Source organism: Sus scrofa, chromosome 4 (assembly GCF_000003025.6).
Source record: "Sus scrofa isolate TJ Tabasco breed Duroc chromosome 4, Sscrofa11.1, whole genome shotgun sequence".
Taxonomy (NCBI): Eukaryota; Metazoa; Chordata; class Mammalia; order Artiodactyla; family Suidae; genus Sus; species Sus scrofa.
Genome location: NC_010446.5, coordinates 21,525,595 through 21,539,261, shown reverse-complemented (window position 1 = coordinate 21,539,261; position 13,667 = coordinate 21,525,595). Strand labels below are relative to the sequence as shown.

General features: G+C 42.1%; 1 protein-coding gene across 1 annotated transcript in view; it reads left to right on the top strand.

The window, feature by feature from the left end:
• Nucleotides 1-13,667, top strand: part of SLC30A8 (solute carrier family 30 member 8) — a 40,739-nt gene that overhangs the window by 18,486 nt on the left and 8,586 nt on the right. The window contains 4 exon segments of the mRNA XM_021088990.1: nt 6,460-6,606; nt 7,989-7,997; nt 8,000-8,141; nt 12,889-13,039. Of these exon segments, the coding sequence (XP_020944649.1) occupies nt 6,460-6,606; nt 7,989-7,997; nt 8,000-8,141; nt 12,889-13,039 (449 nt within the window).

The window sequence follows — 13,667 nt, the reverse complement described above, 5'->3', positions numbered from 1 at the left end:
AAAAAAAAAATTGATACTATACAATTTATAGAGCCAGGTTAAGTCTTTTGAATGAATGACTTACAGCTTGATAGAGTTGCAAAGAATTTACTTTTCATAGCTCCAATCTGGAAACACTGCCTCTGAAAATCCATTGACATCTATGTCAGAGGGGCATTTTCTTTTTATTATTGAAATCCACAAGATTAGGGACAATAGTCACTTGCTCATGTAAGAGATCAACAAAGTGGAAAATCTAAAAAACAGAATGCATTTGACACATGATTTGAAAAGGTGATGTTCTGGAAATTCATAGCCTCATGAGTAAATTTTCTGGCACCACTTCCATGCAAACACAGATCAGGAGGATGTATAAACTTGTTTCCTCCAAACTTTCTTTTTTTTTACTTTTCCCTGAATCCAAGTGGATGCTGAGAATAGATGCATCTTCTCCCCAGGTGATGTCTAATTAATATTCTCAAAGGAGATGGTCTCCCATTCACAAAACTCAGTTTTCTCCTTGTACCTTTCCTTCTGCCCTTTCATTTTGTTTCATATTTTTACAGGGGAAATGGGAAGCTGTTCATTCAGAGTGAGCAAACCAAATCTCCTCCATTCCATCTCATTCCTAATAATTAGTCTAGGAGTTTGACTCTGACTGTAGAGTCAGAAGACAGTGATGTTGTCAGTAAAGGAATTAAATGGAATCTGACAGAAAATCACTGGGAATTTGAGTTGTATTGATATTGAGCTAATTTTCCTAAAACAATGCTCTCATCTTGTTAGTTCTGTTTTCAAAATTCTTCACTAGTTCACCTTTGCCTAGTTCAGTGCTTTTCAACCTTTTTCTCATCATGGCAAACAGGAAATTTCACTGAGCACAGGGGTAAACTATACTGGTAGCAGAAAGAGGCTGGTTCAGGGGCTCTCTCTGGGCTAGGCCCTGCTCAGCTGCCATAAGTTATTCCATCATCTGGCTGCCAAACTATCAGGCTTCTTCTTTTACTACTTCCCTACTTGATTCTTCTTCTGTTTCAGCTATTTATTCATTCTATGCAAAATAACCATTGCACCTTAAAGTCTCTGTAGCTTTTGCTCATGCTTTAGATTTATAACGAAAAGCCCTCTCACTCCCATGCTCCTCAAAACTCTGAACATCATTCAAGACCCCAACCCCTCAGCTCATCTCCTTCTTAAAGGTGTTTCTGACCATGTCAGAGAAAGCAGACATAGTCAGATCACTTATTATTCTCAGATCACTTTGGGGAATCTGGGAGGCCGTCCTGCAGGATATGGGATTTGAGCAAAGCCTTGAAGGAAGAGTAGGAATGGAGAGGTCACTAAGAAGGAGGTGAGAAGGGCCTTTTAGATGGAAGGGCTTGAATGTGGTCCAGGAGGTCATAAATGTCAGTCTTTCCTGAAACGATGTTGAGTGGGTAGGTCTGTAACAAGACAGGAAGTCTGGATTCTTGGAAAGCAATTCAGGAGATATACAGCCATATTTGGGTGCTATTGTTTGCAGTAGGGACTGGCACTGCCTGTTTAGCAAGTTTTTCTTTCTTTCTTTCTTTCTTTCTTTCTTTCTTTCTTTCTTTCTTTCTTTCTTTCTTTCTTTCTTTCTTTCTTTCTTTCTTCCTTCCTTCCTTCCTTCCTTCCTTCCTTCCTTCCTTCCTTTTTTGTCTTTTGTCTTTTTAGGGCCGAACCCACAGCATATGGAGGTTCCCAGGCTAAGGGGGTGTCTAACTGGAGCTGTAGCTGCCGGCCTATGCCACAGTCACAGCAATGCCAGATCCGAGCCACGTCTGTGAATGACACCACAGCTCAAGGCAATGCTGGATCCTTAACTCACTGAGAGAGGCCAGGGATTGAACCTGCAACCTCTTGGTTCCTAGTCAGATTCATTTCCGCTGCACCAGGACAGGAGCTCCAAGTTTTCTCATATTCACTGTGCCCTTGAAGCTCTGGTCCTTCTGGCCCAAGGACCTAAGTTCATAGACACAGCTGGGTTAATCAAAGTCTCCAGGTCTTTATAAAGGGAAGCTGGAGAAAAAGCTCTCTCTCTCCTCTAAAATACCACGCAGAAACCCTATAAACCTGGAGCTTCCAGAGGCCCATCTTTTTTGCTGAGAGCGAGGAAGTCTACTTTCAGCAGGACAGTAAACAGCAATAGTTGGAGAGAGATTCCCCAACATTTTTTGAACCTTATGATTGTGCTGTATCTGACCCAATCCCACCCAGATTTGCTCTCAGTTATTTGAGCAGTGAATTCTTTTTTGTTTGTTTTTCTTTGCTTTTTTTAGGGCCACAGGTGCAGCAAATGGAAGTTTCCAGGCTAGGGGTCAGATCAGAGCTGCAGCTGCCAACCTACATCACAGCCACAGCAACTTGGGATCCAAGCCATGTCTACAACATATACCACAGCTCAACAGCAACACCAGAACCTTAATGCACTGAGCAAGGCCAGGAATTGAACCCTCATTCTCATGGAAACTAGTTGTGTTCATTACTGCTGCACCACAGTGGGAACTCCTGAATTATCATTTTGTTGCTAAGCAAGTTTGAGTTGGGCATTTATGACTTAGCCCTGAAAGAACTTAAGGCAGTGGTATAGGGAAAAACACAGTTCGTGGAGGATAAAACTAGAATGGTGGATGAGGGTTCTAGAAGGCTGCGAGGCCTAGCTGGGGAATCTGGACTTATTCTGCAGGTCTTGGGGAGCAACTGACATTTTGAACAGGGGAGAACCTGGTCATAGAACTCTGTGTAGAGCAAAAACTGGCCACAGGGCGTAGAGCAGGTAGGAAGAAGGCATTCGGCATTCAGGAAGGCTCTAAGCATCACTGGGTCCACAGTTAATGGGGCTTTTAACCTACTGCAAGTGGGACACTTTCTGGTTGCTTGTGAAAATTTCTAGTTGTAGAAAGGCCATAAAGAGGTGTTACATTGCATATGTAAATGGGCACCCCTATTTAAGAAGACAGACACATGGATACCAAGAACTCACAAAAATAAGCTCAAATGTGGCCATTTCTGGAAGAAAATGAGAGTGGTCAGGGAAAGACATCTGGAAGCAAGACTATTTAGAGTTAAGCAAGGATGGAGGGAGCACGAGTTTGCTGGATAGGAATACAGAGCAGGGAGCAGGCTGGGCAAGATGGTAAGTATCTCGAAGCAAAAAAAAAAAAAAAAAAAAAAAAAAGATTCTCTCTTAGAAGAAGCTATAGCGGGGAGATGACAACCACAAGCCATACTGATAAGGGCACTTATTTCAGACTAGAGCCAGGATATCTCAGGGGCTTAAGCCACTTACAATTTTTGAGGTTCCAGGCATTGAACATTTAAGAGATGTCAAAACAAGTCTGTGCAAACTGACGTGTTTTAAATACTTGATTTTTTTTTTTTTCTTGCTTTTTTAAGGCTGCACTTGCAGCAAATGGAAGTTCCCAGGCTAGGGGTCTAATTGGAGCTACAGCTGCCGGCCTACGCCACAGCCACAGCAATGCCAGATCCAAGCCACATCTGTGATCTACACCACAGCTCATGGCAACGCTGGATCCTTAACCCACTGAGCGAGGCCAGGGATTGAACCCTCAACCTCGTGGTTCCTAGTCAGATTCGTATCTGCTGTGCCATGACGGGAACTCCTTAAACACTTGTTAAACAGTGACTCCACAAGTTTTGTTTTTTCCTTTTTAGGGCCACACCTGTGGCATATGGAAATTCCCAGGCTAAGAGTCAAACTAGAGCTGCAGCTGCCGGCCTCCACCTCAGCCACTAGCAATGTCAGATCTGAGCTGCATCTGCGACCTATACCACAGCTCATGGCATCACTGGATCCTTAACCCACTGAGCAAGGCCGGGGATCAAACCAACTTCCTCGTGGATAATAGACGGGTTCATTACTGCTGAGCCACAATGGGAACTCCGACCGTACAAGTTTTTGACATAACATGGTATAGAGTATAATAATGCTATTCATAAGACAAGTAGAGAATCTTTACAATATGAATTCATAGCAGACACTGGTGTTATCCGGGAATGAGACATAGGGGACCATTGCTGTCAGATGAACATTTACTCCTCTCAATCCCGTCAGCATATCTCTGTTTTCCACAGAAAATGTCACGTGTACTTAACACCAACCCTTTAAAGCTGGGTTGAATGAGACCCAGGCCCAGTGGTTGCCCTGCTTTCCTACTGTCATTTTCCCCCATGGCCCCTGAGAAGAGTCTGTATCTGGGACTCAGTCCTTAGTGCCTCTCCTTGCTTGTTCTCAGGGCACTGCTTCCTCCACTTTGCCACATAACCCAGGAATACGGCTGTTACTGCCTCCCTACCCCACGCCTTTATGGCAGTTTCGGTTGGCTATTCCTGCTGTTTCTTGACCTCCAGTTTCTCCCCCCTTTATCCTCCCTAGGGCTGGCAAAGATCTCGCTCTTAAATACAGATCTGAGCATGTCACAACCTTGTCTCAAAATCATAAAAAGATCCCTTTATCCTACAGGATAACATCAAAATCCTTTCGCACAACACATGATACCCGACACAAGGGTGCCCAGGCCACCCTTCCAGTCCCATTTCCCATTATTCCTCCAATATGCCACTCTTCCTGCTTTTCCACACAGCTGCCATGGTCTCTCATTTCTGCGTTTTTTTCCTGCTCTTATCTCTTCCTGAAAAACCCTTCTTTTCTGACTAATTCTTCTCCTTGCATCCTGTGGAAAGTTCTGCAGGGTTCCCAGTGAGAGTGGCTTTCTGATCCCTTCTCCCATCTCATGTGTTTTCAGTACAATGAGTGTTAGACAATGAGGTCCTTGAAGAGAGAGATTGCATTTTGTTCACCTTTGTTTATCTTTGTAAACCCTATCCCTGGCCCAGGCCCAGGAAGGGCTCAATACATCCTGGCTGGATGATTGAATTAATTGTCAATAATACCCCACGCTTTCTGAAGCAAATGCAAGTTCAGTCACAAACTACCGCTTATAAACAATTTGCTCTATGAGATTCCACATGATTGCCCAGTGTTCTGCATTATTCTTCTAAGTAGCTTGGATGGCTGCAAAACGGTTCTTGGCTCCTGGGTTTCCGTAGAAATATGCTTCTTCCAAAGCAAGCCCTTTTTCTTTCCCAGTTACCTCCTGACTCAGCTGGGCCTGTGGAAGAACCTCTATAAGATTTCATTCCCTTGACTTAAGCTACAATTTCAGCCCCGCATCCAGAATCATCATCAGCATCACTCATTGCTAAGGTTGCAGCACGCTGCTTATCTGTGTGGAGTCATTCCCCGGGCAAGAAATAATACATTATTAACACAGCTTTATTATCAGGCCCAAGTTTGGCAGACAGAGCAACATTAGAGGATAATTGGAAGGACAGCTGATTTGTTAGCAAAATGTTGCTTTTTGGTTAATGAATCATTCCGGTGTTTGCTCTGACAGCTCAGTAACAAGCTTGAAGACGACTTCGCTCCAGCCCATTACACTTTGACAAACCAGTCATTAACTACAGCGAGAGCCAGCGATCTGTGGGTATTATTGCAATTATGAACCTTATATGTAATTTTTAAAAATCATTAGTTGAGACAAGGTGAGTCTGATGATGGAGGGCCTGGTGACTGACAGTCTCTGTTGCTTTGTAGTACACAGGGCAAGAAACAGCTTCTGGGAGGGCTAATCAGTCAGCAAGAGCTCTTTGCTGGGAAGGTGTAAGAAGAGCAATAAAGGTTATTGCACTCAGACAACAAGCCCTGATAGGGAAGGAAAAGACAACCTTGTCCTTTGACTTCTATTTTGGAGGTTGGAGGTCTTTTCTCAAAGGAGAACTAGATGTAAGCACAGGGGCACACTAAAGGGAGAGAAGAACAAGGCAGGTGTCCTATGGCTTGGGGTCTCTTCCTCAGCTTTACTGGACTGTTGCCATATTCAAGAAGCTCACTGCAAGGTGCCTGCCCTTTCTTCTTACTCCTCCCTGCTATTCATAACAGCCATCTCCCAACCCAGGTGAAAAATACAAGTTAGTGGAGCAGAAGGAAGTGGTCAAGCAGATGGTTAAATTCCAAGTGAACAACCCCACCTCAGTGGACCAGACAAAAATGCAGGTCCTCAGTCTGGAGAGTCTTTCAGTCTGGCCTGCTCCTCTCCGGCCTCAGCTTTTTTGTATTTCCCTTTTGGAATCTTGATGCCCTGGCCGAACTGGGATGTTCTTCAGATGTTTCCCCACACATTCTAACTTCCTGTACCTTAGCTCTCCCAGGAATGGCCTCTCTTGTGCAATTCATTTCTACATGTTCAAATCCTACCCACTCTCTGGATCTCAAGTTTCTTGATTTGTCAAACTGGGGAAAAAAGAAAAGGTGGAATTAAATCAACCTTAAGACCCTTTGTCTTCTTCAGTTCTGTGAGTCTGCAGCACCTTCACCACCTCTCGTCAGGATGCATCACTCCAGGGCACTAACCCCATGTACTCTTTTGCATCCCCTAGGTGGGCATATTGCTGGGAGTCTTGCTGTCATCACAGATGCTGCCCACCTCTTCATTGACCTGACCAGTTTCCTGCTCAGTCTCTTCTCCTTGTGGTTGTCATCAAAACCCCCCTCCAAGAGGCTGACATTTGGATGGCACCGAGCAGGTACAGAGCAGCATCAATTGAACTTTGACACAGAGTAGGGCTGCAGAATCAACCCAGGGGCAAAAACGCAAGGGACACAGCACAACCTTGATGAAAACCCCTTAGAGGGACATCTCTGGTGCACAGAGTAAAATAGATGTGTTTGTGGGAATGTATGTTCTCAATGCTAATTCAGCTAACAGCCAGATTAATGGTGTTACCTCTACTCCAATGGGCCACAAGGAACACATATATCACTTTAGCTATCACCCCAGCCCAAGAATCTCAGTGTGGAAACAGCCATCATATTATTCATTAAATTGCTCTGTGTCCGGGAGAGAGGGTGGGTAAAGCTTCTTCCATTTTGCAAAGCAAAGCACAGAGAGCCCAGGAGAGTTGGAGCGATTGAAGAACTTCTCATGAAGGGTTAGGAATGGAATATGGACTCTCCTGCTCACACAACACCTAGCCATTCAGTGAATGGCTCAGCTGGATATCTTGCTCCATCAACCATCAACAACAAGAAAAGAAGGAAGAGGAGGAGGAGGAAATGAAAGCTTACTTCTCTTTTCTTAGGCCTGGTTCTTTCATGGAGTGATAATATGTTCCATGACTCTGCTTTAAAAGGGGACGATTGAAGTTATGGAATGTGCCTGGCCACTGACTCATAGAATGTTTTTGGACCCTTGTAGGCTTTTAGAACTTATCTACAAGGTTGAGTGAAAGATCAAGCGAGATATAAGGAATTTCTAGGTGAGCAAACATACTTAACTCAGTGGAAACGGAACACTACCTTATCCTTAAATATTCATTTAAATGTCTCCATTCCGATATTTCGTTTCCTTACTCTTGCTCATAAAGTGCAGTTAGAGTATTGGTATACCCTTTGCTCTGTGTTTATAATATGTTGGGTTGGCAATTGAAACTCATTTTCATTAAGCCTCTGAAGCCTTCCCATTTTACTATTTTTACTCCACAGGAGGTACTAGTGCTGGCAAGTTGTAAATGTTTTATGGCCAAATTAAGAGTTTCTAAACACATTTTACTCTTTGTGTCTCATTATTTCATCTCCTAATAAGTTTCCATCATTTTAGCACCTGTTTAAATTAAAATCCCGCAGGAAAACAGCAAGGGCAGGCAGCAATTAATATGCTTTAAAAATTTGCTGAAAATTACTTAGTAATATGGAGCATAATGAACTCAGACACCAGCGTTTTATGAATGTAACATTAAAGTGTCTCATCTTAGTGCTAAAATCCATCCACACTTTTGCTTTGTGAGTCACGGAGGGAACTAATGTGAAGCTTCTTTTAGGGAGAGTGTTAATGTCTTATGACTCTTGGGGAGGTTAAGGTGATTCACAAATTCTCTGTTTATGGGTGTCTGTGTGCTTGAATCCCTAGAGATCCTTGGTGTTTACTGTCCATCCTTTGCATCTGGGTGGTGACTGGTGTGTTGGTATACCTGGCTTGTGAACGCCTGCTGTACCCAGATTACCAGATCCAAGCCACCGTGATGATTATCGTTTCAAGCTGCGCAGTGGCAGCCAACGTGATGTAAGTCACCCTGCACGCTGCCCAGGAAGCTCATCCAGACACAGATTTGTGGAGGGGCTTTGTTATTGCTGTTGTTTGTTTTTTGTTCTTCCACTTGTGAGGATGGTAGAGACCCGACAGAGTGTTCGAATGGCTCAAAGAAGGAAAATAAGGCTGACTGTGCCAGTTTAAGTGTGTCTTTTTTTTTTTTTTTTTTTTTCTTCTTCTTTTTATGACCACACCTATGACAAATGGAAGCTCCCAGGATAAGGGTCAAATCAGAGCTGCAGTTGCCAGCCTACACCACAGTCATAGCAGTGCCAGATCCAAGCCACATCTGTGACCTACTCCACAGCTTGCGGCAATGCCAGATCCTTAATCCACTGAGAGAGGCGAAGGCTCAAACCTGCATCCTCATGGATACTGTGTCGAGTTCTTAACCTGCTGAGCCACAGCGGAAACTCCCTAGTGTGTTTTAATATCAGTTTCTGTAGTTCCCATCATGGCTCAGTGGAAATGAGTCTGACTAGGACCCATGAGGACACAGGTTTGATCTCTGGCCTTACTCAGTGGTTTAAGGATCTGGCATTGCCATGAGCTGTGGTCGGCTGCAGATGTGGCTTGGGTCTGACGTTGCTGTGGCTTTAGCATAGGCCAGCAGCTACAGCTCTGATTTGACCCCTAGCCTAGGAACCTCCATATGCCATGGGTGGGGCCCTAAAAAGCAAAATATACATATATATATATGTGTGTGTGTGTGTGTATTAGTTTCTGAGAGCTACCATTGTGAGTGCTTCCTATGTGCCAGAGACTATGCCAAAATCTTTTGATCTACATTATCAAGCTCAGTGTTCACAACACCCATATTTACAGATTAGGAAACCGAAGCTCAGTGAGGTTAAATAAATTGCCAATGAGATACTACAGAGCAGGATTTGAATCCAGACCCTCCAGACCCAGAATTGAGCTTCTGGCCATTCTACTCTCTCATGCAAACTGACAGTTCCATGCGGGATGTGCCTTAGTTCTATTCTGGTTTTGTTGCATGAATACATTATGGATTCTCAGAGACCTGGATTGGAAGGGATCTTAAATTTTATTTACTTCAGTTCCCTTCCTACTTTTTATTATCTTTTGCAATGCTCCCATAAAATGGTCATCAGTCTCACATATTTTAATAGAATAACAGGGAATTTATTTCTCTTTAAAGCCGTCTGTCTTATCTTTACATTATTATGACTGCATGAAAATTCTCTCTTGAGCGTGTTAGCTAAACTCTCTCTTTAGTTTCCATCTGTTGGTTCATTTTCTTACTCAGGCAGTTGTGAATCACTCTCACAGGACATGGGATCATGTGCTGCTGGATGTGTGATCACTGCCCATCGGTCTGGTCTTTTCAAATGAATTACTTGATTGCTTATGACAATGGGGATTTGAGGCCAGGACTTTGATCCTTTTTGGTTGATTTGCCCTTTCCCATTTGATATTGTGATTTTGGGCAACCTTACTTAAAACTCTATCTATCTATCTATCTATCTATCTATCTATCTATCTACCTACCTACCTATCATCTATCTATCTATCATATACAGAAAAATGGCCCCTCAAAGATTTCTACATTCTAATCCTTAGAACTTCTGAAGATGTCAGATTACATGGTAAGAGGATCTTTGCAAATGTGACTAAATTAAGGATGAATCTTGAGAAAGGGAGATTATCTTGGATTATCCAGATAAGCCCGATGTAACCATGAAAGTGCTTCCCTTAAGAGGGACGTGTGAGGTCAGAGGGGAGAGAAGATGCTGCATTTCTGGCTTTGAAGGTGGCGGAATAGGCCTGGCACCAAAGAATGTAGGTGACCTCTAGAAGCTGGAAAAGGTAAGAAAATGATTTCTCCCCTAGACCCACCAGAAGGAATGCAGTCCTGCACACTCACCTTAGACGTCTGCCCTCCAGGACTATAAGATCATAATTTTATGTTGTGCTAAGCTACAAAGGCTTTGCGATCATTTTTTACAGCACCAATAGGGGACAAACACCATCCTTATGCCATCTGTCTGTCTTGTAAATGCAATGTGATGCTTGCAGTGAAGGTAGGTTTTACATATGCAAGTGAAGAAGACTGACAGACAAATGGCATTTTAAACAGTCGTATTTTTTTTTTTTTTTAAGAAAGTGCACAAAGGAATTTCTGGAATTTGAGGACAGTCTGAGCATGTGCAATTTTTTTGTGAAAGAAAGAAGGAAGAAGGAAAGAAGGAAGTAGGGAAGGAAGGAAGGTGTTATGAAACCTGTGGCTATTTGATTACCCAGGAAGGATAGACAGTTTTAGGGTGTCAGTCTAATAGTTTAGACCATGTCCAAGCAACAACAAAAAGATCATGTCCAAAGTAGAAGCCATACTTTTATCATATTTTATAACATTGTTTTTTTCTGATTAGAAAATACCACATGCTTATTATAGAAAATTTGAGAAGTACAAAAAGTATAAAGGAGGGTAATAAAATCACTCGGAAGCCCAGCATGGCAAGCATTTTGCTCTACATCACTTGTCTGTTTCCTACAAGCACGTGCACTTTGAATAAGGTCCTCCAGTCCCTCTCATGTCCTTACCTTGTACCTGCCCCAGTTCCTTCCCTCTTAGTTTGTGACCCCCTGCTCCACATCTCTGAGCTAAACAATGACAGAAGTGGTATTTGTTCTGCTGTCACAGGCTAGATCCCTATTTCTACCCAGTTACCCTGAAAATGTGTTTCACGTCGGCATTGGGAGAAAAAACATGGGAAGATCAGTGCACATCTATCCCCACCAGAAGAAAAATCAGCCAGAGCACATGTCCTGCTGACGGGGGATCAATAACATCGTCTTTGCATAAGAAGAACAGTATGTCCCCAGGACAGCAGGAACAATAAAAATATTAAGAATTTCTCAAAAGTCATATGTCTCACAGGTTGTGTCACTGCTGCATGAAGCTGAAGGATGCACCCAGTTAACTACCCCATAAACACTGATGATTGTGACTTTCTAAATAGATACCATCCAAATGTTCTTTTTTATGGCAACTGCTTTCAAACTTCAACCCAAATATTGCAGGTGCTTTTCATATTTACGAGGGAATATGAAGACCAGGGAGTGGAAATGTGCTGACTTTCCCATTCGAGGAGGTAGTTATTTATGGATACGGATCCTGAGTGACTAAAATGTTTTCTCCCAGAACTGGGATTTTGGGTTTCATGGGCTGCTGGATGCTATATTGTCTGACTACAGAGATATCAGGACCATAATTTGGGAATAAATCTGTTCCTTGGGAACCTAAGATCAGAGCAAAGAGTTCTAGTAGAAGTGAATAAGGGATTCTGGGATGCAGATTATTGACAAAGCCCTAAGGCTAAGTTTTCTCTGCCTGAAACATTCCCTCCTCTCCTTGCCCATTGAATTCTATCATTACCTTTCAAATCCAACTCAATTGCTCTGCCTGTCTAATGAAATCAGACTTCCCTGTTGTACAGTCCGCAGCACCAGTTCTTAATAGACTTAGCATAATTAGAATTTTTCCGCTTATGTGTGTCCTTTTAAAACCTCTGCCATCTCCATCATACTTAAAGCTACAATGGAGAGGGACTACATCTGTTTTCACCTTTATGCCCTAAGCATTTAACAGTGCCTGGCATATAGGAATGCCTAAGTAAGGTGTTTTTTGTTTGTTTGTTTGTTTGTTTTTATAGAAAGTGAGTAAAAGAAGGAATGACAATGTGATGAGCATACATGGCAGACCTAGGAAAAAAGTCTTTTAAGCCAGGCGTATTATGAGGTCTGAAGGACTTTAAATGGTAATTCCCAATTGAGGGTGAATTTCTGCCCAAACACTGACCATCTAAAAACTGTCAATTATGTAATGATCAAAACTTAATGGAGAGCAGTCACTCTACCTTGTGGTCCTGACCTGAGATTTATCAGACACATTACCTGCAAACGACTAGGATACAGGGTGCTAAAAAATGATTCTTTAAAATCTTTGTTCTGAAATGTACAAAAAGCGTTTCTAGTCAAAACATAAGCTCCTAAAGTTGTAGATAAATAGAATCAGATGTATAATACGTAGGGCCTACTATTCATCTCTTTGACTTGGATTGGAGATGTTAAATTTTGCAATATGTTATATACACATTTAACATTTATATACATGATAACACAGTCACATTTTTCAACCTCTTGATAAATAGCTACATATACATAAGTACAGTACTCTCATCATTGGCCATTAGGAAATTATTCAGATTTCAAATTCTCATGGAAATGTACAAAATTAAAATAAAAGATTAAAAAATGCAACCTTGATATTCACTACTTATTTTGTTTTATTGATTTCTGCTGCTTTTTGCATTGGAAACGAGTATATTTAATTAAGCACCCACCAGAGCTCAGCTTTAAGCCTAGCTTAGTGCCACTCATTCAGCAGATCCTCAATAAATGGTATTTCCCTCCTCATTGTCAAATACTTGCTATTTACCGAAGAGGTGATGTGGTTTAATGTGAAATAGAGTAGTATTAATTACATGGAAAATGTGTGAATCTCCATTCCTTGTGTGAAAAATTTTAAATTCTATTATACCATTGTGCTCAAAATTAGTCCAAAGTAGTCCATTATAGAGCATTAATGTTTCAACTCTACTATTTTGGATGATGCGTGCTGTCGTCAACTCCATTATGCTGCATAGTTTTTAAAGTTTAATCTCATGTGTGCCCAGAGCATTGTTTTCTCTTCCAGATTAAGTGTGATTTTGCACCAGAGATGTCCTGGACACAATCACAAGGAAGTGCAAGCTAATGCCAGTGTCAGAGCTGCTTTTGTACATGCCCTTGGAGATCTATTTCAGAGCATCAGTGTGTTAACCAGTGCACTTATTATCTACTTTAAGGTGAGATATTTGTGTTTACTTACTGTCCTAGTGATTTTGTAGATTAGGAAGTACAGAAGCTGACCCTCCAATAATGACTTAAATGAAGGCAGACAGCCTGTTTGCCTCATGAACTACTTTATAACATTTAAACAAATTTTCAAAGGCTGAAATCTTAGACTTCCCAAGTTCCTAAATGCTGTATATTTAACTGTAGAGCTACCCAGTCTTTCAAGAAAGTAGTTCTTTTTGTCATGGGGTTAAGAAGGGCAGCAATGGAACTGTGGATAACTTAGGCTAAGATTTCCATCTAGCTTACTTAAGCAACCATAGATTTATTGGCTGAGCTCCTCTGCAGAAATCAAGGTAGAAAAAGGGCAATTTTTACATTGAGATTTTAGAAACTATCCAAATTCTGTCCCAGGGAACATGCTGAAAAGAACGTGACTCAAATTTTTTTTCCTATTCTTGTCACTCTGCTAAAGATTCATATTTCTGAGAAAGGGAGCCTTGCTGACTGAGGTTGGGTCTTGTGTCTGCTGCTCGGCTGGGGAGGGTAGAGCACCTGATTGACTGTCCCACAATGGAAGAGAGGTGACTTCTTTCCCAAAAGTCAGGGTGTTCATGGAAACTTAGAACAGATCCTGGG